Source organism: Onthophagus taurus, chromosome 7 (assembly GCF_036711975.1).
Source record: "Onthophagus taurus isolate NC chromosome 7, IU_Otau_3.0, whole genome shotgun sequence".
Lineage (NCBI taxonomy): Eukaryota > Metazoa > Arthropoda > Insecta > Coleoptera > Scarabaeidae > Onthophagus > Onthophagus taurus.
In genome coordinates, this window is record NC_091972.1 from 30,154,217 (window position 1) to 30,180,820 (window position 26,604).

Below are 26,604 nucleotides of genomic sequence, written 5' to 3' on the forward strand. Positions count from 1 at the left end.
CATGATCTATCTGCCACAAACACTTTTTTCAAACAGCATCCCCGACGACTTTATATATGGATATCTGCGGACGACAGAAATGATCATATTATCAGAAATTACATAGATTTTGCCCTTATCAAAACCGTCTAATGAAGTATGTATATAACAGCAGCGACAACACACCCCAGCGGTGATATCAGAAACGACCACAACCCAGTCTTGATAAATTTACGGCCCCGCCACTTCAGTAGAGCCAATCCAGAGATACGAATTCATGTAATCGAAGTCTACAATCAGCGGTGATACAGATGTGGAACGTAGATGAGATGCCATAAAGAAGGCTCGACTACCACGCAACATATTGATATTGGATTTGCACATACTTCCAAAAAACTCTAGTGGATGACAGATCAAATTCTACCGCTTATGGCAGAGAAAAAAAAACAAAAGTCTAGGGAGAACAGCCGATAAGAGAGCTGAATAGGATGGTGAGAGTAGAATCAACGTCAAGAGATGGAAATCGTCTTTTGTGGTTGAATCGGCCTTCATTTCTAAAAACTTTTCTGGAATTGTAAGATATCTACAACAAATGGGTTTCTGGCCATGTGCCATATTGGTGAATCGAAATTAATTTGTCGGAAGTAACGATGAAATTCGACTTTTAGCGCTTCCAAATGAGTTTCTATTTAAGTATTAAATATATCGCCAGTTTTTTACTTTATATAACATTTTCAGTAGACACCTTTTGATTCCAAGTTGGAGTTGGTCATAGTTATTTATTAAAGTGCCGTTTTTGCCATGAAGCTTCAAGTTTTATTAAGGTTCATTTTTTTCTTTAAACTCAAGAAAAAGGATGTCTTCTTTTAATACATAAAGGCAAGTCAACATGTTGCCTTTAGATAACCAGTGTACGTCTGTGGGGAATAGGATACTGTGATCAGAATCAACACCCTCACAAAGTAAATAATCGATATGTTCAAAACGCTGTTCTTGATGTCGTTTAGCTGACTTCAAAGTTTGGCATAATTTCTGTGGCAATGTTTTGAATTAAGCAAGCCCGATCGTGAACCTATCATTGCAGGGTAGCCATCCGTAAAAAGTCCACCGAGTTTTTTTCCTATCTAAACCATTTTCATTTTTCGATAAAATCAGATATTGCATTGAATATGGTTTCAGATTTAGTGCGTACTGTCAAAGAATGGAAGTATAAAATCTCTTCTTCAATGTGATTTCCGTTGATGTACTTAACGTACATAAACTGTTAATTGTGTATGTACAATAAACACCTATAATATCGTCCTATTACTGCCAAAACTCACTAACAAGGGAAGTGTCACAACTGTGTCTCACCGATTTCGATGCAATTTGGTACAGTCATAGAATGGGCCAAAATAAGGTTCGCACATTTTTTTATACGTGCGGTAAAAGCCCCTGGGGCGAGTTATAGGGGTTGAAAGTTTGGAGAAAAAGTACGTTTTCACTTATATTTTGAAAACGAAAAGTGCTATCAAAATTTGGTAAATTGTAACTGATATTCATTTTAAAAGAGCTTTCTTTTGATGTGTCACACATATAGCAGAGGGTTAAAAAGGGCGAACTACCCCTATTTTTTTGGAATTATTTAAAAACCACCCTATCGATTTTGGCGGCATTAAGTATACTTCTAGTGCGTTCAAAAATATTAGTTAAGGGTTTTTTCCCATTCGCCCTAGATCAACCCCAGCGAAGTTACGGGGGTTAACATGTAAGCACTTTTCGTAAGAATGATGTGATAAAATTGTCAGGTATTTTGAAAATACTTTAAACAAAACCGTAAATTAGTCGCACAATAAAATGTTTAGTGTAAAATAAGGCATAATACACCATATAGGGGTTGTTGGGGTTATCCACCCCCTTAAAAATTAATTCTATCTCGGGCGTTATTTGTCGATTACGGCGAAATTTGGTACTGTGTTTGTTTTATATTTGAAGTAAAAATTTTTGAAAATGGTTATAAGGGTTACAAATTAGGGGTAGTTTTTTGTTTATACCTCGAAGATGAAAACTGCCATCGTAACTGTGGTATTGTTTTTTAAAAATCTATCTATCGATGTTCCACGAGGTAAACTACCCTCATTTTCTTTAAATAATAAATATAAAACTACTAGATAAATAAGATATTTTATTTATTTATGAGTTAAAAAGCAACTGACAAAAAAAATAGTTCAATATACCAAAGAAGTTTATTCTACATTACTAATTGACGTTTTTTATGTATTATATTAATTTTCAATATTAAATTTATTTTTATTCTACGTAGTGTTGGCAAAAATGAAAGTCGTGGAAAAAATGTTTTAAACATAAGGATTTTTTACACCATGCACATGTTATGACCGCTATATCCCCACAGATATCACACGTTGGCTTCTCACTCGAAAAGCAAACTTCCACGGGATTTTCAAAATGGTCTGGTCTCTCCTCTATATAGCCACTTGCAAACCATGCGTATTTAAAAACATTTATAAACCGAGGGGAAGCCAACTGGTTATGCGTCAACGATTGCAATTTTAATATGTTATCCCTCTGATGTAAATTGACATCATACTGGTAAAAAATAATCTGATCAGAGAATCTTCTAATAAAATTTTTCCATATTCTGAAACCAAATACATCTAGGGGCTGTATTTGACCTGTTGTCCCTGCAGGTATAGATAAATGTTTAAAATTAGTACCTGATGGAGTTATTTCACTAATAACTTCAGGACAATGGCCACTCCAAGAATCTAATAATAATAATGATTTAGAACCAGTATTTGGAAAATATACATTTTGGAGCCAATTTTTCATGTGTTCTGAAGTTAACTTTCCAGATTTTGATGCCAAAACGTATATATTGTCTGCTTTAAACATTGTATTTGCTACCCTCGGTCCAAAGCTGCCAGAGGGTTCTTTTAAAACAATAAAAAGTGGAGAAAGAAGTTTCCCATCAGCAGATATTACGGGTTGAATTGTGTAACTGTGCGTTGTAGATGACACCGACTGGACCACACTTTCTACGGTTTTAACTCCAAAATCGCTTAATGTTCTTCCCGAATGGAATTCCAAGTTAAAACCGCTCTGATCCGAATTGTAGGTGTTTTCAGGTCCATATATTTGGATTTGTAGCTTTGCCTCTTTAACGAAATCTTTTGCTAAAGTTTTTACTCGATCAACATTTCCAATTTGTTTTTGGGATAGAAATTTTGTTATTTTTCGGCTTACTAACCGATTTGCTTTCTTAAAACGTTGCACCCAGCTATGAGATGCTTTGAACAGTTGAGGAGATAAATTCTTTTCATTTCTAGCTTGTATAGCCCATCTGCGTATATCAATATCATGTAGTGGCAATTTATTATCTACGGCGGCTCTCGCTTGATTAATTACAAATTCGGTAATTTCTGCTAATTTTTCTTTGTATGTCCCTCTTTCTTCAATATATTTAGACCATCTGTGCAATTGGGTCTTTGACGTTACTTTTCGGTATTTGTTTTTTACGGTTTCTAGTTTCAAATAACCTTTCTTCCCACTTGTCCAGTAATTTACCGCCTCTAATTTGTACTCGTAGTCGATGTCATCCTTCAATGGACAATGAGCATCAGTATCTTCTACAAACCTGTCAGTTGTATCCTGGTCTTCAATAATTTGCTGACCGTCATTGATGCCATTGGATGAATCGAAAATTAATACAGTTTCGTCTTCAATTTGCATATTGTAGTCTTCCATACTTTCCATTAAAATACGCTGTATATTTTCTTTTAAACTAACTTCTGCTTCATTTACAGGAGTCTGGGGAATATTCATAACAGTAAAAACTGTCATTAGCAAATTTAAAACGTTTATTGGGTTTATTGTAACCATTGCTTCTGTCAGTTGCTCTGAAACTAAAATCTACCCACTGGGCACACGTTCTTTTATACTAGAAAAAACTATTTTGAGAAATGACCTTTAGCAAGCGGCACTAAAAAAACAAATATTGTGCCAAAATTTTTTTGGTAGGTGTATTTTTGGCAACATTATGTAGAATAAAAATAAACTAATAAACTATATAAAACAAACACAGTACCAAATTTCGCCGTAATCAACAAGTAATGCCCGGGATAGAATTAATTTTTAAGGGGGTGGTTAACCCCAACCACCCCTAAATGGTGTATTATGCCTTATTTTACATTAAACATTTTATTGTGCGACTAATTTACGGTTTTGTTAAAGTATTTTCAAAATACCTGACAATTTTATCACATCATTCTTACGAAAAGTGGTTACATGTTAACCCCCGTAACTTCGCTGGGGATGATCTAGAGCGAATGGGAAAAAACCCTTAACTAATATTTTTGAACGTGCTGGAAGTATACTTAATGCCGCCAAAATCGATAGGGTGGTTTTTAAATAATTCCAAAAAAATAGGGGTAGTTCGCCCTTCTTAACCCTCTGGTATATGTGTGATACATCAAAAGAAAGCTCTTTTAAAATGAATATCAGTTACAATTTACCAAATTTTGATAGCACTTTTCATTTTTAAAATATAAGTGAAAACGTACTTTTTCTCCAAACTTTCAACCCCTATAACTCGCCCCAGGGGCTTTTACCGCACGTATAAAAAAATGTACGAACCTTATTTTGGCCCATTCTATGACTGTACCAAATTGCATCGAAATCGGTGAGACACAGTTGTGACACTTCCCTTGTAAGTGACATTTTGATATTTTGGAGAAAAACCACTTCTAAAGATTATTGATAGCTTGTAAATCAGTATTCAAAAGTAATATTTTATTTCTTATATTTTGAATTATGTTATGTTGTTAAGTATAAGTTTATAATCTTATAGCAATTTCAAAAAGTCCTATAGGAACAAAAACTAAAAAAAATGTAGTTAGTTAATTTTAGCAATTAAAATAATAAGCACATTTGCAGTAATAAATCATTATATTATATTAAGCATACAAAAGCAACGTAAAATAAACACAATCTAATTAACAAAAACGAAATATGATACAGAACAAAAAAGAATATGTAGTTTTATTGATCTTCTTCAGATTCATCGTCCTCTTCACCTATTGCTGGTTCAGTGGTTGTCTCTTTTAGTTTGTTATCTACAGGTAGAGGTTCATACCACGGGTGTAGTTCCTGCGGTATAATTCCTTTACGACAAAGATTTAGCAGATCATTTTTTTTCTGCGTACTGATAGGAATTAGCTTATTGTATGCTTTTCTAATACTAGTCTGGCTTATGTTTGGATTTCTTCTTTGGCCAAGTATACTCAGTGTATTGTAGGGACCACAGTGGCCGTACCGGAACTTGATTGTGCCAGGGTTTTGTTTTTCATAACGTAAACATTTAATCCGCAACCAATTAACTTAATTCCCATCTTCGTCTTTGACACGATTTTTTATAATTCTTTTAGATCCATGATATCAGTAAATGTAAATTGGTGTTCATTGTAGGGACATACAGTTGCCCGGTTTCTGGCTAATCTTGCTCTTCTCATAATGTTCGTCCAGTCAAATACTGAATAGATAGGTACAAAACATTGTTCTTTTTCGATAGCACTATGCATACTATCTACCTGCATAAACGAATGACCTGACTCTAAAAATTTTTGCTCTATAACGTTTAAATGAGTAGTTTGAGTAAGAGGAATAATGTCGCGAGATATTGGTTACGGTTTTGTCCGCCACAGGTATCCGAAAATATAGAAATCTCTTTAACTGTATCTGGAAGTTGATTAATCCAATGCACTATTGCAGTTCCAATTTCACTACTGCCCCTTTTATCGTTTAATTCTGACCATACCATACAGTGTGCATCGTTGGGAGGCTTTGACTCATAAATTGTAAAATTGTACTTGCATAATTTTCGGGAATAATAGAGAAGTGATTCGCTAGCGGAAGTAATCTGAAGAACTTTCTGTAAATCAAAAGTAACAGACAAAAATGCTGATTTCGAAGTTGATTTTTGTTTGTCTTCGCTGTCCTCTAAATCCATTAGTTCCGAGCATGTTTACACACTTGAAACATTTAATTAACTAGTTGTACGTTTTAAAGTCTAACACTACGTTTAATTCACAAAATACTTGCTGAAAATCTACTCCACGAGGTTAACTGATGAAGGCAAAATCTCTAACTGGTATGTAAACAAAATGTAACTAATCTATTTCGTGTAAAAGCTAAAACTCACTAAGTGTTAGTCAATTTTTGCATTTACGATTTACTCAATAACTATGAAACTTGTCTTAAGCTCACTAACTCAATTGATTAGTTTTGCTTTTAAAATAATTTTCAAGAATTTCACTTACAATTAGTGGCTATTAACTGCACGAAATAGGCTTATTTAGTACGTTATCGTAGTTAATTATTTTTCCCATAGATACTCCAGTTCAAAATGCAGTTAGTGGTTAAGTTATACCGATGTTCTTAAAAATGTCAGTTAGTGAATTTTGGCAGTAATAGGGCGATATGAAGTTTTTTTTGCAATCAATCGTTTTAAACTGAATTGAATATCAAAAAAATAAAAATGCTCCTCATTAAGAACACATCTTGCTACCACCAGTTCAAATTTGAAATTTTTTTGTCAGATAGTTTTTGAGAAAAAAGATCGCAAAATGGATAAAGTGCCAGCAACTTTGTCCATTCTCAAAAATCGGGTACCTTTTTCACTTAACTCGCGATAAAAGAAAAACCGCGAACCCGAAAATTTCCAAATTAACATGTGATACGCAGAAATGTTCACTGATTACAATAAACATTATCGCAATTTTTTTCCTCGAGCGGTTACGAAGATATCGATCTCTAAAGTGAGAGGCCTTGACTTTTTGCAAGGATAGTAAGCTTTTCTAATAGTGTAGTCTTCTGTCCGGGATTTTTGTAGTTGTTTCTAGATAAGCACATATCTGCTATAGTTCTGTCTGCGTATTGTAGAATATATCAATATGGGTCGAATAGGGAACGGTTTGGAGAGAAAATGTCGAAACAGTAAATATTCTATGGAGTTGCTGATAGAGGAAAGCCTTGAGGAACGCCTTGTAATGGAGAAAACCGGTTAGAATAAGTATTGTTGATTTTTATACATAATTGTTGTTTATTTAAAAAGTCGGTCGTCATTCTTATCAGATATGGGTTTACATGTAGAAGATTCAGAGAGAATATGGATGATTATTCGGCTAATAAGGCCTACAAATGTAGGTCCACAGTCTCTAGAATCTTCTTCTAAATGTAAACCCGTTTAGAAGATTCATTTTGTAAATTGATGTCCAAGAAGACTGTTGCTGTGCCTTTATTTTGTAAGTGTGCTGTTTTGCGGTTTGAACCTGAATTAGTATGTGGGGATTTTTGAATCTACGATGTTTAGGATTCTTGCGTTGATTATACATTCGTATATCTGATTACGGGGAGAAGGGTAATGGGGCGGTAGTTTTTGGGATTTGAATGGTCGGTACAGGTAGCCCTCGGTTAACGTCGACTCAATTTACATAGTTTTGTTATATAATGTAGTAACATTATTGTTATTTATGTTGGTATCGGAACAACTTCATGTTGCTGGCACGTTCCCGCCAAGACAATAATAAGAGAGACGCTTACATGTCGCTTGTTTGTACTTGCTAATTATAATAGTCGTGTACACTGTTGGTTAATAAAGTAAATACAATATAATAGTTGTTGATGAATTATATGAACGCTGGTAGTTCGCTTTATTGATAAACAGAACATAAGATAGTTTCATAATTACGCCGCTACGCAACTTGCTGTGTGAATCCCCGATGTCTCGATCGGTCTTTCCTCCTATACTAGACCGATTTTCCTTGTTTAATGTAGTTGGTTTAAAATAAATTAACACCCAAGGCAATTCTTCTCTTGGACAATGCTTCAGGACATCCTCAAAACCTGGACGAAATCAAAACACCATTGGCTGTCAAAGATGTTGTGGACACTTCAGATAAAATAGTTAGAGGCTATTCAAACAAGTCTTTCGATATTTTAAAATGCATTAATAATGTAATGTCGGCTTGGGATGAAGTTCTGCCACAACAGAACGCCGCAACATTATGAAGTTGAGGTTGATTACAATGTTGGTTTCTTAAATTTTTTACTTTTATCTCTGAAGATGATTTTTTAAACCGAAACTAGTCAGATAAATAAAATTTAATAAATGACCAGTTAAAAGTACAAAAGTATCACATTTAATTTCAAACCTTCTTAAGGATAATACTGGTAAAATGGATGACGTACTTAATTTTAATCATAGAAAGAATTTATGTCTATCAAATTTGACACACGATTTCTAAAAAAAGGAGTAGTACAACACCCTTGGCAAGTAATTTTAAAAGATGGCCTATTTAGTCAAGTTTCCAAAATGTTATTATTGCCTGTTTTTCTGTAAAAAACACGTTATTTAAAAAATTTTTACTTTTGTATGTTATCTGTATTTACTTTTTATTTTCTCTTAACTTTGTTAAAAGATGTGCCAGTCAATATCTACGAACTACAAAATGTGGTTTCAACAAGATGGTATGCGATAGAACTTTAGTCAAAAATTAATTAGAAAAACAATATTAATAGTGAGAAAAATTGACATTTAAACGTCAAAAATATTTCTGATAAAGATTGCAAAGCCTACTAAGACTTTTTCATTAAAAATTCATTCCACATAATGTATTTATCATCTGCATTAAAAAAAATTTAGCAAAAATTTAAAGGGGGTGGTTACGTTTAGTAGTTTATAAGGGTAGGTTGAAAGTTCAAATAGGGTCAAAACGTGCCCAATTATGAGTTAAACATATTCCCCAAATTTTATTTTCCTAGCGTTTATGGTTTTTGAGAGAAAAAAATTAAACCAAACTTTTCCGCCATTTTTGGAAGGGTGTAGCTCCTTAGGGGAGCCGAAGTCGCCCATGGTTCATATATCAAAGTACCCTTAAAATTCACTAAAGAATCACCCCTTGAAGTTTGTTGCAGTCATTCAGATACACCCGTATTTCGCCCCGATTTCCAACCCTTATAACTCGCCCCAGGGGCTTTATTAGCACGTAGCCAGGGTGCGGGAACCGGAGTGACTGCTTCTAAAAAACTAAATACTGCTTTCTGAAGACTAGATACTGCTCTGGAAGATTAAATACTGCTTTCTGAAGACTAGATACTGCCGACAGGTCTAAAGACAGCATCTGGAACACTAAATACTGCTTTCTAAAGACTAAAGTTGCTTTGTGGAGACTAAATACTGCTTTCTGAAGACTAGATACTGCTAACAGGTCTAAATACTGCAAAAGAAATATAAAACATTTTGGAGAAAACATACATAACTTTGGCAGAAGACTAGATACTGCTTCTAGAACACTAAATACTGCTTTCTGAAGACTAGATACTGCCGACAGGTCTAAATACAGCGTCTGGAACACTAAATACCGCTTTCTAAAGACTAAAATTGCTTTGTGGAGACTAAATACTGCTTTCTGAAGACTAGATACTACTGTCAGGTCTAAGTACTGCAAAAGAAAGATAAGATATTGTTGGAGAAAACATACATAACGTTGGCAGAAGACTAGATACTGCTTCTAGAAGACTAAATACTGCTTTCTGAAGACAAGATACTTCCGACAGGTCTAAATACAGCGTCTGGAACACTAAGTACTGCCTTCTAAAGACTAAAATTGCTTTGTGGAGATTAAATACTGCTTTCTGAAGACTAGATACTGCTAACAGGTCTAAATACTGCAAAAGAAATATAAAATATTTTGGAGAAAACATACATAACTTTGGCAGAAGACTAGATACTGCTTCTAGAAGTCTAAATACTGCTTTCTGAAGATTAAATACTGCTTTCTGAAGATTAAATACTGCCGACAGGTCTAAATACAGCGTCTGGAACACTAAATACTGCTTTCTAAAGACTAAAATTGCTTTGTGGAGACTAAATACTGCTTTCTGAAGACTAGATACTGCTGTCAGGTCTAAGTACTGCAAAAGAAAGATAAGATATTGTTGGAGAAAACATACATAACGTTGGCAGAAGACTAGATACTGCTTCTAGAAGACTAAATACTGCTTTCTGAAGACAAGATACTTCCGACAGGTCTAAATACAGCGTCTGGAACACTAAGTACTGCCTTCTAAAGACTAAAATTGCTCTGTGGAGATTAAATACTGCTTTCTGAAGACTAGATACTGCTAACAGGTCTAAATACTGCAAAAGAAATATAAAATATTTTGGAGAAAACATACATAACTTTGGCAGAAGACTAGATACTGCTTCTAGAAGTCTAAATACTGCTTTCTGAAGATTAAATACTGCTTTCTGAAGATTAAATACTGCCGACAGGTCTAAATACAGCGTCTGGAACACTAAATACTGCTTTCTAAAGACTAAAATTGCTTTGTGGAGACTAAATACTGCTTTCTGAAGACTAGATACTGCTGTCAGGTCTAAGTACTGCAAAAGAAAGATAAGATATTGTTGGAGAAAACATACATAACGTTGGCAGAAGACTAGATACTGCTTCTAGAAGACTAAATACTGCTTTCTGAAGACAAGATACTTCCGACAGGTCTAAATACAGCGTCTGGAACACTAAATACTGCCTTCTAAAGACTAAAATTGCTTTGTGGAGGAGATTAAATACTGCTTTCTGAAGACTAGATACTGCTAACAGGTCTAAATACTGCAAAAGAAATATAAAATATTTTGGAGAAAACATACATAACTTTGGCAGAAGACTAGATACTGCTTCTAGAAGACTAAATACTGCTTTCTGAAGACTAGATACTGCCGACAGGTCTAAATACAGCGTCTGGAACACTAAATACTGCTTTCTAAAGACTAAAATTGCTTTATGGAGACTAAATACTGCTTTCTGAAGACTAGCTACCGCTGACAGGTCTAAATAATGCAAAAGAAAGATACGACATTGTTGGAGAAAACACTAAAAAGGCGCCGGCGCCCCCTTTTAAGCGGCGCCCGGGTGCAGTGCACCCCTTGCACCCCCCGGTAGCGCCGCCTCTGATTCTAATCCCAGAATTTGGAAACGTTATTCAGATACATTTTTTAGAAATAATTCGACATGAAATTGTTATTTTTAATTAGTATAATACTTAACCACCTAACCATAATGAACTCTAATAAACTATTTTTCTGACAGATAATTATTGAAGTCTCATAACACATCTGATTTGTATTTCTAAGTAGATTTATATCCCAGATAAAGGTTTATTAAATTTATTACAAATTTTGTTTAATAGCTTCAAAAAATCCATTTAAAAATTGTGAAATAAAAATGAAAACACAACTTCTTAGAGTATTTATTAAATCATTCAGTACGTCCTCTTTTTATACACAATTCGATAAACTTAATCTAATTGTTAATTATCACGAAATGAATAATACAACATTTTAAAAGCTCTCATATTTCTTTTATCAGTTCTTATGCAGTTCGAATTACAGTAAAAATAGATTAAATTTCGTTTTATCAAACTTTTTGTTTTCATATCTACAAATCTACATTTTTTTGAAATTAAAAAAATATCTTCGAATTACTTAACAACTATATTTATTTAATTGCTTAATTATTATGTATATTATGTACAAAGGTTCTATATAATTTTCACTTAATGGCTACATTTGGTCTGCAATAAGTGCAATCTTCCACTGATTTTCATTTTAAATTAATGTGATTGTGCCAAATTTGTTTTTAATTTACCCTGCGTCGCTTTGTACTCGTTGGAGTAACATTAACTGGAGATGATTTTCCATTACTATTCGAATCGTCTTTAAGACTACCACGTAAAGGCCTTTTGACAGCTCTAGGAGTTTCTTCTTTAATATTTTTAAGACTTTTATTTTCTTCTTTTACATTTTGGATAGAATTTCTTAATTTGATTTTACCTTTTTCAACAACTTCTTTTTTATTATCTTTTTTTGCACTTAAAGGTTTTCCATCTTTACTATCCCTACTATCCCTTCTTTCTCGAATATCCTTAATTGTTCTAACCAACGTTTTTTCCTCTTTTTTCATTTCTTTCATGTTTTTCGGGGTTTCCCGACCTTTAACATTTTTCTTATCATCGCCTTTTTCTTCTTTTTTAGCTTTTAACGTCCCGTATTCCGCCTCAGGAAGACAAAATTCCTTTTCATCATTTGGAAATGGCAATGATTCACTTTCATCGAGAGCTTCCAAATTATACATAGTTTCTAAATGGGCCCATATTTTCCCTGAATGCACCTCCTTATTTATATTATCGATGAATTTATCGCAAATGAACGCCATTTGAAAGTATTTATTTACCCCTTTTTTCCAGGAAAAAAGTGAGGTTATGTCAAGTTGCCAAAATTTTTTTTGTACTCACCAACCGGCTTATGTCCTACCATTGCGTCTAGAAGTTGCCCCTCATGGAAGACCGTCCATTCAAAATCATCCATAGCTAGATATCCAGCGTACTTCGTCAATTTTGGATGATTAATTATTGGAAATAATAGAAATGAAGTTAGTTGAATTTTATACCGGCTTGTTACTGTGGCGACATCTTTTGATTGATTTTAGTCAATTCAATTTGAAGGTTACTTCAAATCAAATAGTGCTCTTTTGTAATAAATGAAAATAGTTTTAAACCAAAAAATTGTGTTAAAAAGTTAAATCTTATATAAAATTATTTATATCTATTTATTTAATACTTTAAATTTAATTAAAATCTAGTTTATTTAAATTTAATTGCGCCATCTGTTATTGCGTATTAACATTAAATTGAAGCGCGAAAATTTGATTTCAAAATTAATCCTTAATTGATTGCAAAATAGTTTGCAATCAATATGACTTACAATCAAAAATACATCCATCATTTTATTACTTAATCCTTATATATTTTTACTTGGTTTTTGTGAAGATTAATTTTGTTTGAAAAATTAATTATGATTAAGTATTATGTCTGAATCCATCTCTGTAAATACAATGAAGAGGACTTTTAACGGAGGGTCATTTAATGAGAGTTCCGGGATGTTTCTTGTACTTTTTATTTTGTCCAATTTCACAATAGGGACCGAAGACCTGCTGCTATGCGACGATCTTTAACGTTCCCGCTTCAGCTGCGAAGGCCATCAAAAGATGAAATGCGAAATGATGCAAGATGATGTTTGACGCCTAGGGACTTTGAGGGTACATCAACGGCATAAACCTTTCAGTTGAATGACGTAATAAACGCGAAACCTGGCAGATGTTGCGAATAGATGAGAAGAACGGTAAGCCGCTACGCCAGAGTTTAAACAGCAGCTTCTAACCAGTATAGCGGCAGAAGAAAGAGCTAAAGAAGCAGCTGATATCGTAAACTCACGGACCGTAACCGACGGCTTCTAGGCGTCTTGAGTTAATTTACTGGCACCGTGAGCTCTAATTGCATTACATTACAATAAATACATAGGTACGTGAAGTATGTATGAGCAAGCGTGAAGATGATCTTAGCATTTTTTTTTGTAGGCCTACAACATTTCATAAGAAAGAAGACTCTCGGTGTCTTGGCCAGCTGTTACCGTACCAGTAAAGAACTGCTATTTATACTAATAATTAACGCGTCTACCACTCCTCCGGGCAGCGGTAATGGGTTTAATATTCACGAGTTAATTGGTGTTGGCAAAACAAACTTCCTCGTCTACTTTTCATCTTTTAAGACGCACATCTAAAACCTTTAAGAATACACCGCAATCTCCACACCTCTTCATCACTGATTGCTTTTAACCATTAGCGGTGCCTTTTTAGGAGGAAACTTTCGTCGCGTTAACTTTATGCTAATTTGAAGAATCTTGATAAATTTGATATCGCAGGAAAACGTTAGATAATAAGATGGCAAAATTTGACTTAACTTTTTTAATTTAGGCGTAGTATTTAATCATTACAGCAATGAAACTTTTCATTACGCTAATAACAAAAATCAATAACACAAATTCGTGGTGTTAATGTACACGTTTATTGACCAATAAACAAATACATCACTTTAGTGTATATATTGAAGAAAAATTAATATACATAATCATTAACAATACGAATCTGGCGACGTATTTTATTCATTACAATGACGAAATCATTCGTTGTGTTAATAACACAGTGCAACAGCCATTCTGGGGGGTGAAAAATTTTAAGTCAGAGTGAAAGTACTAGGTCAATATAGTAAAACCTCCAAAGGGTTTGACGTTCCCAGGCCAAACTTTTTTTTTATGAACTTTTATATTTCTTTCCTTATCTTGATGTTTGTTTGCTTAGTTTTTCAGTTATAACGCAAGAATCATTGATGATTTCTCATTTCATTCTTCAGCAAAGATTAAGGCTTAGCTAAGGCTTAAATAAATAATTTTCATTAATATATCCATGTAAAAAATTAAGTTAGAATAATTTTATCGACTGAATCTTCAAAAAATTGTCAAATTTCAAAAAAAAAAAAAATTCTCTAGAATTTTAACTATAAAAGAGTATTCTAATATAAGTATATAGTAATATAGTAGTACTATATTAGAGAGAGAACAATATTTATTTGGAATATAAAAATAATAACTATAACAAATACGAATAAATAAAAAAAAATACATATATAAAACAAATATAAGATAAGTCCAAAAGGGAGACCTGAGACCTGAGTATTCCTGCCCAAAGAGTATTGATTTTATGAAAATTAATAAAAATTAAAGCCAAACTTAGTTTAAAGAAGAATAAAATTCATAAACATTGCTCTAGATTTTAGGCCTTTTTGATGGTGATTGTTCTGGGCTAGTGTCATCGCTATCACAACCATCGCTGTCATTAGTTCCTAAGCCACACATCATGTCAACATGTGACTCCATTGCTGACCCTACTGCAACTTCTGGAAATTCTTCATCATCAGGATAATCCGTGTCTTCGAAGACATGTCTACTTCACCAGCAAATTTCCGCAAGTATTGCACTCGGCGACAGTTTTCATCTGTATCTGTGATTTGTTTTTTTATTAAAATGAGTTTGAAAAAAAATCTCATAGATTTTACCTAATTTCAAATGGCATAGCAACTTGATGGTAGCGTTCGCCTTGTTCATCAGATTCAGTGGCCAATTGTCTGCTGAAGTAGTCCAGATGATGATGTAAATAGTGAATTTTCAAGGACATGTGGACGCTAATTTTCGAGAACGATGTTAATTAACATGCTTGCGACAGAAACATCGTACTTGCTAGAACGATGCTTTCCCAACAAGCCTTCTATTACCTTTTTAATTGCGTTCCCAAGTTTAATGTGCAGTGGAGGCAGCAATATCTTCTCTTTCGGCACCAGAGGTTCACGAATAATATTGGCCACTTCTAACCTGTTGTGCTCTTTATGCTTCCATTCGTGGCATGCATATTGGTCTCCGGTAAATCTTGTGTCCCAATCGCACAAAAAGCATATACATTTTATATAGCCGCTTCGAAGATCGCAAAGCAATGCTACAACTTTTAAATCGCAGCATATGCGCCACATAATATATGTTTAGAGCATCATATGTTTTTTTCGTTTCTCTACTATACGCTATTGGAACCGAAGGTTTTTCATTGGTCTTATGCAGCAAAACCGCTTTTAAGCTGAGTTTTGAACTATCAATAAATAATCTCCAGTCATCTGCTTCATATTTTATTTCCATTGCGTCCATCAATTTTCCTACATCCGAGCAATATGCAGAAGTTTTTCATCATTCACAACAAATAAACTTTGGAGTGTTGCCTGACGACTTCGATAAGCTGTGACTTTCGTACCGGGTGCCAAAAAATTGTTTGATTTCAAAAACGAAGCCAGCTGTTCTGATTTATGCTGTGTTAATTCTAATTTAGCAACAATGGAATCAAGCTGATTTTGATTTATTAATATAGGCTGATTGGATACAGATGGTTCGGGATCATATGGGGGATCATCACTTGAATCATATATTGATGTAAAAATCGGAGCAGTCACAGAAGATAGATCTGGGCTGAAGCAGTTTGGGGAATGTAGCCCGAATATGGCAATGGTCTTTGGCCACTTGCAACACCAACGTAATGATACGATTTTCTTGCCGTTTTTCTTAATGCGGCTCCTTTATTGGCACATGCGTAGCAATTCAATGCATTGTGACCGTCACCAGGATTAGTCCAAATCATTGGAATACCGAATGGCATAGATTCACGTCTTCTATTTTTCCAATCCATTAGACGATTGTAACAAGTTTTACACACTATATTGGGAACCCAATTTTTGTTCACTATAACATTTTGGTGGAAGTACACCTCGTATGTTTGAACAAAATATGCATTGAAATTTCCCTTTTTTTCATGTTTTGGTACATATTTACTACAGCAATAGCAAAAGCAATTTATACCTGGCTTGCACACTTCCATTTTTCGCGTTAAATTGAATGTTTATGTCCATATAAAATGTGAAATACGGATGCTTGGAATGCAATTAAAGAAGTAATAGAAGGCTTGTTGGGAAAGCATCGTTCTAGCAACTACAATGTTTCTGTCGCAAGGATGTTAACATCGTTCTCGAAAATTGGCGTCCACATGTCCTTGAAAATTCACTATTTACATCGTCATCTGGACTACTTCAGCAGACAATTGGCCACTGAATCTGATGAACAAGGCGAACGCCATCAAGTTGCTATGCCATTTGAAATTAGGTAATATCTATGAGATTTTTTTCAAACTCATTTTAATAAAAAAACAAATCATAGATACAGAGGAAAACTGTCGCCGAGTGCAATACTTGCGGAAATTTGCTGGTGAAGTAGACATGTCTTGGAAGACATGGATTATCCTGATGATGAAGAATTTCCAGAAGTTGCAGTAGGGTCAGCAATGGAGTCACAAGTTGACATTATGTGTGGCTTAGAAACAGACAACGATGATTGCGATAGCGATGACACTAGCCCACAACAATCACCATTGAAAAGGCCTAGACTCTAGAGCATTGTTTATGAACATATAATCTTTGTTCTTCTTTAAACTAAATTTGTCCTTAATTTTTGTTAATTTTCCAAATAAATATTGTTCTCTCTCTCTAATATAGTACTACTATATTACTATATACTTATATTAGAATATTCTTTTATAGTTGCAATTCCTAGAACGCTCAAGTAAAAACGTTATTTTTCAAATAGAATTTTTTTTTTCGAAATTTGATAATTTTTTGAAGATTTCAGTCGATAAAATTAGTCCAACTTAATTTTTTACATGGATATATTAATGAAAATTATTTATTTAAGCCTTAGTCTTTGCTGAAGAATGAAATGAGAAATCATCAATGATTCTTGAGTTATAAGTGAAAAACTAAGCAAACAAACATCAAAATAAGGAAAGAAATATAAAAGGTCATAAAAAAAAGTTTGGCCTGAGAACGCCAAACCCTTTGGAGGTTTTACTATACTGGCCAAGTACTTTCATCTCGACTTGAAATTTCTCACCCCCCAGACAATGACCCCGAAAATGTTCCACAGTGTAATAATATTCGATAAGAACTTTAAATTTATAATATTTAAATGTGTTACTTATCACAACGAATCTGATAAGTTACGATTTACAATTTGTCCCTTACGAACATATTTCTTTTATTTTTAATAAAATATCTTCATATCACATTGCTGCATATGTGGAAAATTTGCTAGAACTTTCATGCTAAAACGTTTTTTTCTAAAATGCTCCAAATCTCGTGCTCTACCTCAACAAGATGTAAAACTCCGATTTCATCTAATTTTTATCTATTCGAATTTTTCTCGATATTTATTTATGTATTTATTTATACATCTGAGAGCAAAAGCGTAAAAGAGCAATATTTTATCTAATTTTCACCATTTTGTATTTTTTTGATATTTATGCATCTGAGAGCAAAAAGCATAAAAGAGCAATAATGTTAAAAATAAAACTTTTATACTAAAAATATTTTTCTAAAATAAGTACGAAGAAGAAGAACATCAAACTAAAAGCATGGTAATGGTGGGTAATAATTAAAAAAAAATGAATTATAATGAAAGTTATGAAACGACAAAAGTGAGACAACAGATTACAATAATGAACGAGAGAACAGAGAGTAGAGGAATAAACACACCTGGCCTCTAAAAGCAAATTGATGGTTACTTTATGAGACCAAAGTCGCACTTGTTCACTGCAGGAGACTTAAAAAAGCAAAACACAAAAGCAGAGACAGCAACGAAGAACACACAAAATGACAATACCTAGCAATCAAATTATAATACCAATTTACGCTCAAATATAATAACCATGGCAAAAATAAGGAAATCGAAAATGGAAACATACTACCCTACAACCTGGCTAAACACACAGAATATTCAGAATAAAGGAGAAAAGATGCAAAAGATAAATCGACATCATAATAAACAAAATACTTGAAATACTGACCTATAACTGTAGAACTTTGAGAGAAATTAGAGGAATTGCTAGAAGAACTAAAAAACACGGAATGGCATATAATAGGATTGAGTGAAGTTAGAAGAAAAGGTGAAAAGTGTATAAATGTAAAGGGAACAATATTTTACTATAATGGATTAGGAAAGACAGGTGGAACTATAGATAATATTACTTCCTTTAAAACATATTGGCACAGAATTGCGAAGATTATACAGGGTTTCCCAAAACTCCCAGGACGGAGCTATAAGTTTTGAACGAGTGAAGAACAAAATTTGAAAATTTGGGAATCACTAAAGCAATGTGGAGTTCTTTTAGGGGATGACCACCCCTACATTTTTAAATAGCATCCACTGTTGAGTTTTACCTTATTTTTAAGGTAATGAAAAATTAAACACAACCCCATAAACCAAAACCCGATATCTTAATTCTTTCAAGAATTATGAGGGGTTGACTACCAAATGGGAAAATAAAATGTTTTCTTGCTTTTTTGCACTTTTATTACGATTTTTATAACAAATGTTCAAATTGGCAACCTACTTCGGTCTCGCAATAACCCAAACGCTCATAGATGGAATTTTGAACCAATTCCCCGCATACAATCCATGAACGGATTGTATGCTGGGAATTTCCGTGTGAGCTCAAGATAGCCTCCATAACCTCCATTTTCAAAAAGGGAGATCCTTCAGTGATGTCCATTTATAGACCTGTAGCTGTTCTTCCGGCAATTTCAAAGATTTTTGAAGGAGCATTTTTTACTATCGCCTCGCTCGTCAATCTTTGTAAGTAATGTCCGTTTGAATAAGGCTTGAATCACGGACCTCTTCTATTGTGGGTGGTCTATGGCCGTATGCGTCTTCTTTCGATATACTCCCAGTTCCATGCCCCCATCTGCCTTCCTAATGACCAACACATCCAGAAATGGTAACTGTTTTATAGTTTCTGTTTCCATGGTAAATTTTATCATGGGGTGTTGTGAATTGAGGTGGTCTAGAAATTCATGGAGTTGCTCTTTTCCATGTAGCCAGATCATGAAAGTGTTACCGACGTAACGGAGCCATAGTTTCGGTTTCCACGGATTCTTCTTTAACGCTCCCTCTTTAAACATCTCCATGTAAAAAATTGGTGATCCCATGGTGGCCCCTTCGCATTGCTCGTAGAACTCTCCCTTCTAGCTAAAATACTTCGACGATAGGCAGTACTTCACTAGTCCTGGGACATACTTGGGCAAACCCTTCGGGATGACTTTTTGGCGGAGACCATCCACGGCATGTTTGACTGGTACTCTGATGAATAGAAATTCCACGTCGAAACTTAGATTCATACTCCTGATTGATTCTACAAAATGTGTGGAATCTTTGACATATGACTCTATTTTACCTGTAAAAGCGGACAGAATCTTGGCAAGGTGTTTTGCTAGCTGATAGGTGGTAGAATTTATGGCACTGACAAGAGGGCGTAGTGAGGCCTCTGGTTTATGGATTTTGGGTAATCCATATATAATAATCCATATATCCTTGGTGGTACTGCAGCCTGTACGAATAAGCTTTTCTGTTGTTCTGCTGGGTTTCCTGTGGATTTTACCAGTTCTTTAATCTTCCTTAATCTTCTCGGTTGAGGTTATCTTCTTATAGCTGGCTGCGTTATAGTGAATAGTATTATCGTTCGTAGCGCTCTTCTTTCGTTCGTGCTTTGCTGTTTTAAGCACTCTCGCTATGTCTTGACGAATTCTTCTGCTTTCACTGCAGGTATTCTGCGAATAGCCGCTTATAATACACATATAATTTCTTCTTTGTGAACCCTCTTTGGAGCGACTGCATAATTTAAGCCTTTGGCGAGTACTTTAGTTTTCTCCTCTGTTAATGGGACGTTTGATTGGTTAATAACGACTGTTTCCATTGGCAAATCGTTGTTTTTCTTCTTGTGGGTGCGGCGGTCCAACGATTTGAATTTCTTAATCTGCTTATCCCGACTTTTTTGGATTTCACGTTCAGCCTTCTTCATGGTTATCCTGTTTATTTTGTCCCAGTCTTCTTTTGCCATGGAATTGGAAAGTCATGGAGTCGTAGTAGATCTTTAAAGGGTTTGTGAGTTCTTTCTCGTATCAGCGCCTGTTCTGTCTTAATCAAGATCATACGTGCTGCAGCGGTGTCGATATGGTGCTTCATTCTGAGGAACGTTGGCATTACCCTCTTTTCTCTGCATTTACGTTGGAAAGCCAAGCCACTTCTTCTTACGTTGGAATAGCTTTGTCTAATCCGTAAGTTGTCAAGATCCTTGAAAAATATAAAGCGTATTTCTGCAACAGATACTTCCAAAACAAACAGTTTTGTAATGTTCGTAATGTCAATATCCTCGAGATATATTCATCGATGGAAACCTCTGAGCCTAAAATGCCACCTATTCAGAGGGAATGTTTCGTTTTATTGGTTAAAGTTATCAATAAACAACGGTACTACCTGATTTTACCTGACGTTTAATAATACATTAACAAAGAGCTTAATTTATGCTACAAAATTCTAGGGATATACTAAATTCTTCTTCTTCTTTATATTCTCATGCTTAAAAAAAAGTAAATAGAACCAATTGGGTTTTTTGTTAGTTTTGGCAGTGGGGTTGCAAGCTTACGTGCCTGTTTAAGTTTATTAGTTTTATCTTCCTGTCATCTTTGCGGCCAGTTCCTTCCATTCTCTTTTATTATTTGCCTTTATTTTTACTTGGTTCACTGTGCTTCTACATATTTACGATTCGTTTTTAGGTATCTTTTGGATTTCCCGATCTTCTCTTCCCTGTTTTTAGAAGTTTCTACATTAATTCTTAATTGAAAGAAAATTGGAAAAAATATTGAAAATAATACAGATTATATTAAAATCCTATCTCAGCGAGGCAAAAGCTTCTGTATACCATCTTCATAATAGGTGCTATCCAAATTTTTAAAATACTGCCTTACTTCATCTTGAAGTTCGTCACCCGACAAATGAACCTTCAATGGTTCATACAAATGAAAATCAGAAAGATGCAGGTCTGGACTATGAGGCGGTTGGACAAGAAGTTCCCAATTGTGTTTCTGAGGTAAGGTCATCGTCTGATTTGAGGTGTACGGTATTGCATTGTTATGCAACAACCTAATTCGAATGGCTTGGTGTAGTTTTTCGAGCGTTTAAATATCGCTGTTGATTATCGTTTTCAAACTTGGAGTATGTTTCGATCAGAACTGAAATTGCGCGGCAGTCACTACATAAGTTGTACTGAACCTAAGGTAATGACAATAGCTACCTATGCAGTATATATGCGCATCTAAATTGATAACGGATATGTGCAAATTCCAAATCTTCCAATTTTGCAAAACCTTTCCAGTTTATAGCTGATATGTTCCTTTTATTATCCAAACCATTATTATTGGGTATATTAAATGGGACAGGACACAGCCCTGTCTCACTTCATGTTGGATTTTTATTTTGCTGATAAGTTCGCTCCCATGTTCTACTGTACTATTGGAATTTTCATATAGTGTCCTAATTAACCTGATTTATAAGTGTAAAAAACACTTAATAATAATAAGGAATTTTGTCATGATTTTGCTAAAGTAAAAAATTGCATATCTAAAGGCGAAAGAAAAATGTTGTATTCTGAGAAAACGTCTTTCTTTATGGGTTCTTGGGCCATCAGAGTGTTTTTAAAGGAAATTTTGTCACCTGGTTGAATCACCTAAAATCATCTAGTTGCGGCGCTATACTTCACCAGAAGTGTTGTTTGTGATATATTTATTTGACTTACTTTTCACAACCGTTTTTACTTGCTGTTATTCGTCGTTAGTAATTAACCTTTTTTGTCATACCCTGTTAGTTGTTTTAACATTTTGTTTTCAAAGCTTTTTCATTTCACCAAGGTCTTTGTTTTACGAGTATTAGTTTGGGACCTATGGTTCGGACCTATGGTTATCTCCTTCAGCTACCTCTTAGTCATTACCGGTTTTGTAGACTCCAGTCCATTGTAATTTTTCTCTACACTTTTTGGGGTTCGGGGTATTGTAACTGTTTCATTTTATTGTATTATCTTTCAGTTTATCTTGGTATATGTCTCAAATGGCACAGAAATAGTTTCTCTTTTATGAGATCGAATACTTCAATATTCGCTACGTGTTATCAGAATCAACTCTTGCGATTGTTGAGCATTCACTTTACCGTTGTAGAATCGGACCATTACGATCTATAAATTTACATTGCAGCTACCACGGTTCCACTGTAAATGAGCAAAGAATGCTCATCTATAGAAATGTATGCCCACGATGGTCTTAGGACTCTTGTAGATGTACTATCTTTACGATAAGATATTCCAGCGTAGAATGCTTCTGTATTTGGGAGTGACGCGTTTCCATCATGCCAGGAAGAGGATGCCCTCCTAAAAGATCCCATAAACTTGTGAACAAAATGTATATCAGATGCTGTTGTGCAGATATTGTAAAATGTCTGGTGTTGATTTACTTAATGATAGTTACAGAATTTAAAATGGTTTGAATTGCATTGTGTAATTATTGCATAGTGTATGGAATTAGCGCGATACTTTGTACAATAATTACAGGTTGTGCAATTTGTTTGCAGATATTGGGGTCTTTACCACCGAGCTATTCACACAACGAAACAATCTTGAGTGCCCAATGTGGAGTGTCAATCCAGAGAAAGTGAAGTTATATTGTCGAAACATCTCTAGATATGATTATGCTCTGAGTAATCATGTGGTATGTTGCTGGATTAGAATTTAAAAGATTTGAGGTAGTCTCCCTAAGACTAGGGGATTGATGAGGGAAATAGAAGCCAAACTCTACATGTTTTGGGGTTGACATCTGATTCAAAAACAGTGGCGCGGTTATTTTGAAGCTTATTACATATGACGTTTATTGAAGCAATAAGAAGTATACTAACACTAATTATTTTTCAAAAAGGAGGCAATTATTTATGTAAGATTACTAATACCATTATTATTATTTTTAAGATTCCCCATTTTTACCTTCTGAAGAAATTGTCATAAAAAACTTATATGTACTAATATTGAAAGTAAAACCGAAAGGAAACATTATTAGTTCTAATACCACACTAGTTAATTGTTGCAATGTAAAGTTCCCTTAAAGATCACTTTATAATCTCCATACTTCTTCGTCGTAAGTCCTTTTAGTCATTAGCGTTTCCTTCTTGGGCGGAAAACTTTCTTCACATCGCTTTTAATGTTAATTTAACGCATCTTACGATATTTGATAGGATCGTATGTGTGTACGCAAACGACTCTACAACTAATTGACGGGTCAATTGCTCGTACCAAATTTGGTTTCGACGGCGAAACGTTACGTAACGTGCGGAGATTACCTATGTTAGCATTTGCGACGGTCTAATGGAGCTTGAACGCACGTGATTCAGGCGGGATATAAAACGCACGTCAATTCTTCGAGCGGTGTGTGGTAGCTGGTTACCTTTCAGAATTTGCATTTGTGGAAACAGGTTTGCCTTGTGCAAGGCTGTGATCTTTCTCCATTCAACAGACCACATGCTTATGTTTTCTACTAACTAGACTATAGAAGAAATGACTTCATTATACATATAATCTCTGTAATTCTGTAAGAGTTTTTTTGCTTTTCATTCACTTTTTATGAATTGAGTTATTTGTTTATTTATATCATGTAGATGTTAGGTTCTAATTATACAAACCTTGTCTTTTTTTTCTAATAACCTATCCCATTCTACATTTTTTATTTATGTATTAAGATTTCTTTTTGGTCAATTTATTCCTACTCTTTTATTTTTTTTGCCCCTGATCGTTTCCTTTCCCACCTTTCCTAGAATATTTCTACATACATCATTTTAATTCTCATTTGGCTTTCCTCTTTTTGTGTTGACCTCCACTTTTGCTTTCCACATTTGCTTATAATAGTTCTATTGTGAGTCATATGGTGTAGGAGGAGTCCTCACAATGTCTATTACTATATTTTGAAAACAAAAGATTATGTAAAATGATTTAAAAAAGCTATAGTTTATTTATTACTTTTTTATTTGTTTATTTACATTATCAGTAATTTAGCGTTTTACAAGAGACAATAAGCAACAGAAATCAGTGACAAGGAATTCAACATTTACAAATACTAATCAATCAGTTAATTTGCATAAATATCCCGTGGTCCTTGAGTCGCGTGTAAATGCGCGTTTAAATTAGGTCAATTGATAGGAGAACTTCAAATCGTCATTTTTGAAGTAAAAGCTTAATTGTTATCTTTGTTGAGTTCATTGTACGATTAATCGATGGAAACCATTAAATTTTTGCAGTAATTTAGAGGATTTTATTCTGCAATACTTTAATCATCGTTAGCAGTAGTATAACCATTAGTACCCTTGATGGAGTAAATGGTGTTTCCCAGACAATCCCGTTAGTTGCAAAAAAGACAACAGTATCTGCATGCACTGACCTTTTTTCAGTAGGTATTTACCAGTCCCTCAATAAGTCATCAAAAACAGTTGGTAATATGATACGTCATATTCGTCTGGTACAATAAGAAATTCCAATAACTTGAAATCTCGATGGTGCAGGAACTAGATTCTGGGTGCATGTTATCGCCATCAATTTTGCTGTTGTCTTTCTTCTTTCTTTTGAACCATTCTACAAATTACATTCAGAATCATCACTGTCTGATAACCAATATTTGGTTGGAGTCACTATTGCACATATTCTAAAAGTTTTACTTATTTGATAGTAATAAATAGAGAGACACCTGCCCATGCCACGACTCTGATCAGTTTAATTTTTTCGACCATGAGTGGTTAAACAAAAAAAAAAATAAAAGTATCACAAAAATTAACCAGAATGAAGGCAGAAGGATAACAGAAACGAGGGGATGGGAAATAATAAATATTATATTTTTGGGTAGATGATGAAGTTGGATTGGGACATTCCTGGATTGAAAACGGAATTTCATTCAAAACTTTTTATTCAGTATAAATATACGTTATGTAATGCCTATTACATCAGATTGAGGTATTTTTGGATTGATTATAAGGTTGAGACATACTCCGATTAAAAACCAGGTAAACCTTATGTAAAACAAGCTGATCATTGTGCTCAGCATTCTTGAGAAATTTGCAAAACTGTAATATAAGACCCAGTTGCGAAATTTTCTAATTAATTGCTAATAACTATAGTATTTTTGAAGAAAACTTCTTTTTGATATCATCGTTGCTATGCGTGAGTGTGTACGAGAAAACTGTAGACTATTAATGTGTAGTCGTTCTGGCCGTCTTGCGACTTCAACTTAAATTGTTAGCGGATGTAGCGTCGAAATTAAAAAAAAAGAAAATTGAAAATTCAACTAATCCGGGAATTTAATGATGATAGACAACGCCGTGAGTTCGCTGATGGGACTCTGGAACAGATCCAAATTCAGTAAAAATATTATCTTTAGCGACAAAGTCGATTTTTGGATAAATGGATCAGTGAACTGGTAAAATTGTTGAATTGGAAGCGATACCAATCCACTCGAGATACACTAGCACCAAATATATCCCGAGAAAGTGACTGGCTATTACTTTTTCCAAAACGAAACTGACATTTTTGGAGGTGTTTGTGATCTATACTGGATAAGATGGATACCGACAACAGATGATTTCAGCGATGAACATCCTCTACGAGCGTTTTAAGTTCATGTATATCTTGCGAATCGATTTCAAGATCTGATCTACCGAGATCGTGCGATTTTGCACTTTTAGACTTGCTCTGCAAATTGATAACAAGAAACTTCCTATGATCTACATCTTAGACTTCTTCCTTTGCAGTTATTTTAAATCTCAAGTATATGCGATTTAAGTTCAAATAAAGCCAGAGAGTCAAACATTGAGTGGATTGGGTAGAACTACCCGGTTATGCCGGTTATATTTTTAGATTGGTTTTAAAATTATTTGACAGTGCCATTCATTGCACTCAATTTCGCATATGTGATTATTATGACTACTGAGTATTGATTTACCAGTCCAAAAGTGTTATGATCTGGAAAAAATGAAGTTGTTTTATGTCGGCACAATTAACACAAACAGAAGGCATTTTGTAGCACATATGAATCAGGTTTAACTCTGGGGGAGTCGATGGATGGATCGAGTAGCCCATCAGCTCGTGGTCCCATATATGGATAAAGGAGGAGGGCTGGGCAATGAATTAACAACTCATTACCTGGTTGGACTACGTATTCACATTCCATGTTTCAAAT

General features: G+C 34.3%; 1 protein-coding gene across 2 annotated transcripts; it reads right to left on the reverse strand.

Annotated features, from left to right (window-relative positions):
• Nucleotides 1–11,270: 11,270 nt before the first annotated feature.
• MrgB (MRG/MORF4L binding protein) lies at nucleotides 11,271–12,497 on the reverse strand. 2 transcript variants are annotated; one of them, XM_023065300.2, is made up of 2 exons: nucleotides 12,331–12,497; nucleotides 11,271–12,271 (listed from the first exon to the last, which is right to left on the reverse strand). In XM_023065300.2, the coding sequence occupies exons 1-2, from the start codon at nucleotides 12,401–12,403 to the stop codon at nucleotides 11,676–11,678; spliced, it is 669 nt and encodes a 222-aa protein (XP_022921068.1). In that variant the 5' UTR covers nucleotides 12,404–12,497; the 3' UTR covers nucleotides 11,271–11,675. The 2 variants fall into 2 exon arrangements, with proteins under 2 accessions (XP_022921068.1, XP_022921069.1); XM_023065301.2 differs by having other exon boundaries at nucleotides 12,335–12,409.
• Nucleotides 12,498–26,604: the final 14,107 nt, after the last annotated feature.

Excerpts from the sequence above, each read along its gene's own strand:
- MrgB (XM_023065300.2), bottom strand. The coding sequence starts at position 12,403 with ATGGATGATTTTGAATGGACGGTCTTCCATGAGGGGCAACTTCTAGAC. Across the intron at positions 12,272-12,330 it reads GGTAGGACATAAGCCGGTTG|GGGTAAATAAATACTTTCAA; the intron begins GTGAGTACAAAA and ends CCTGGAAAAAAG.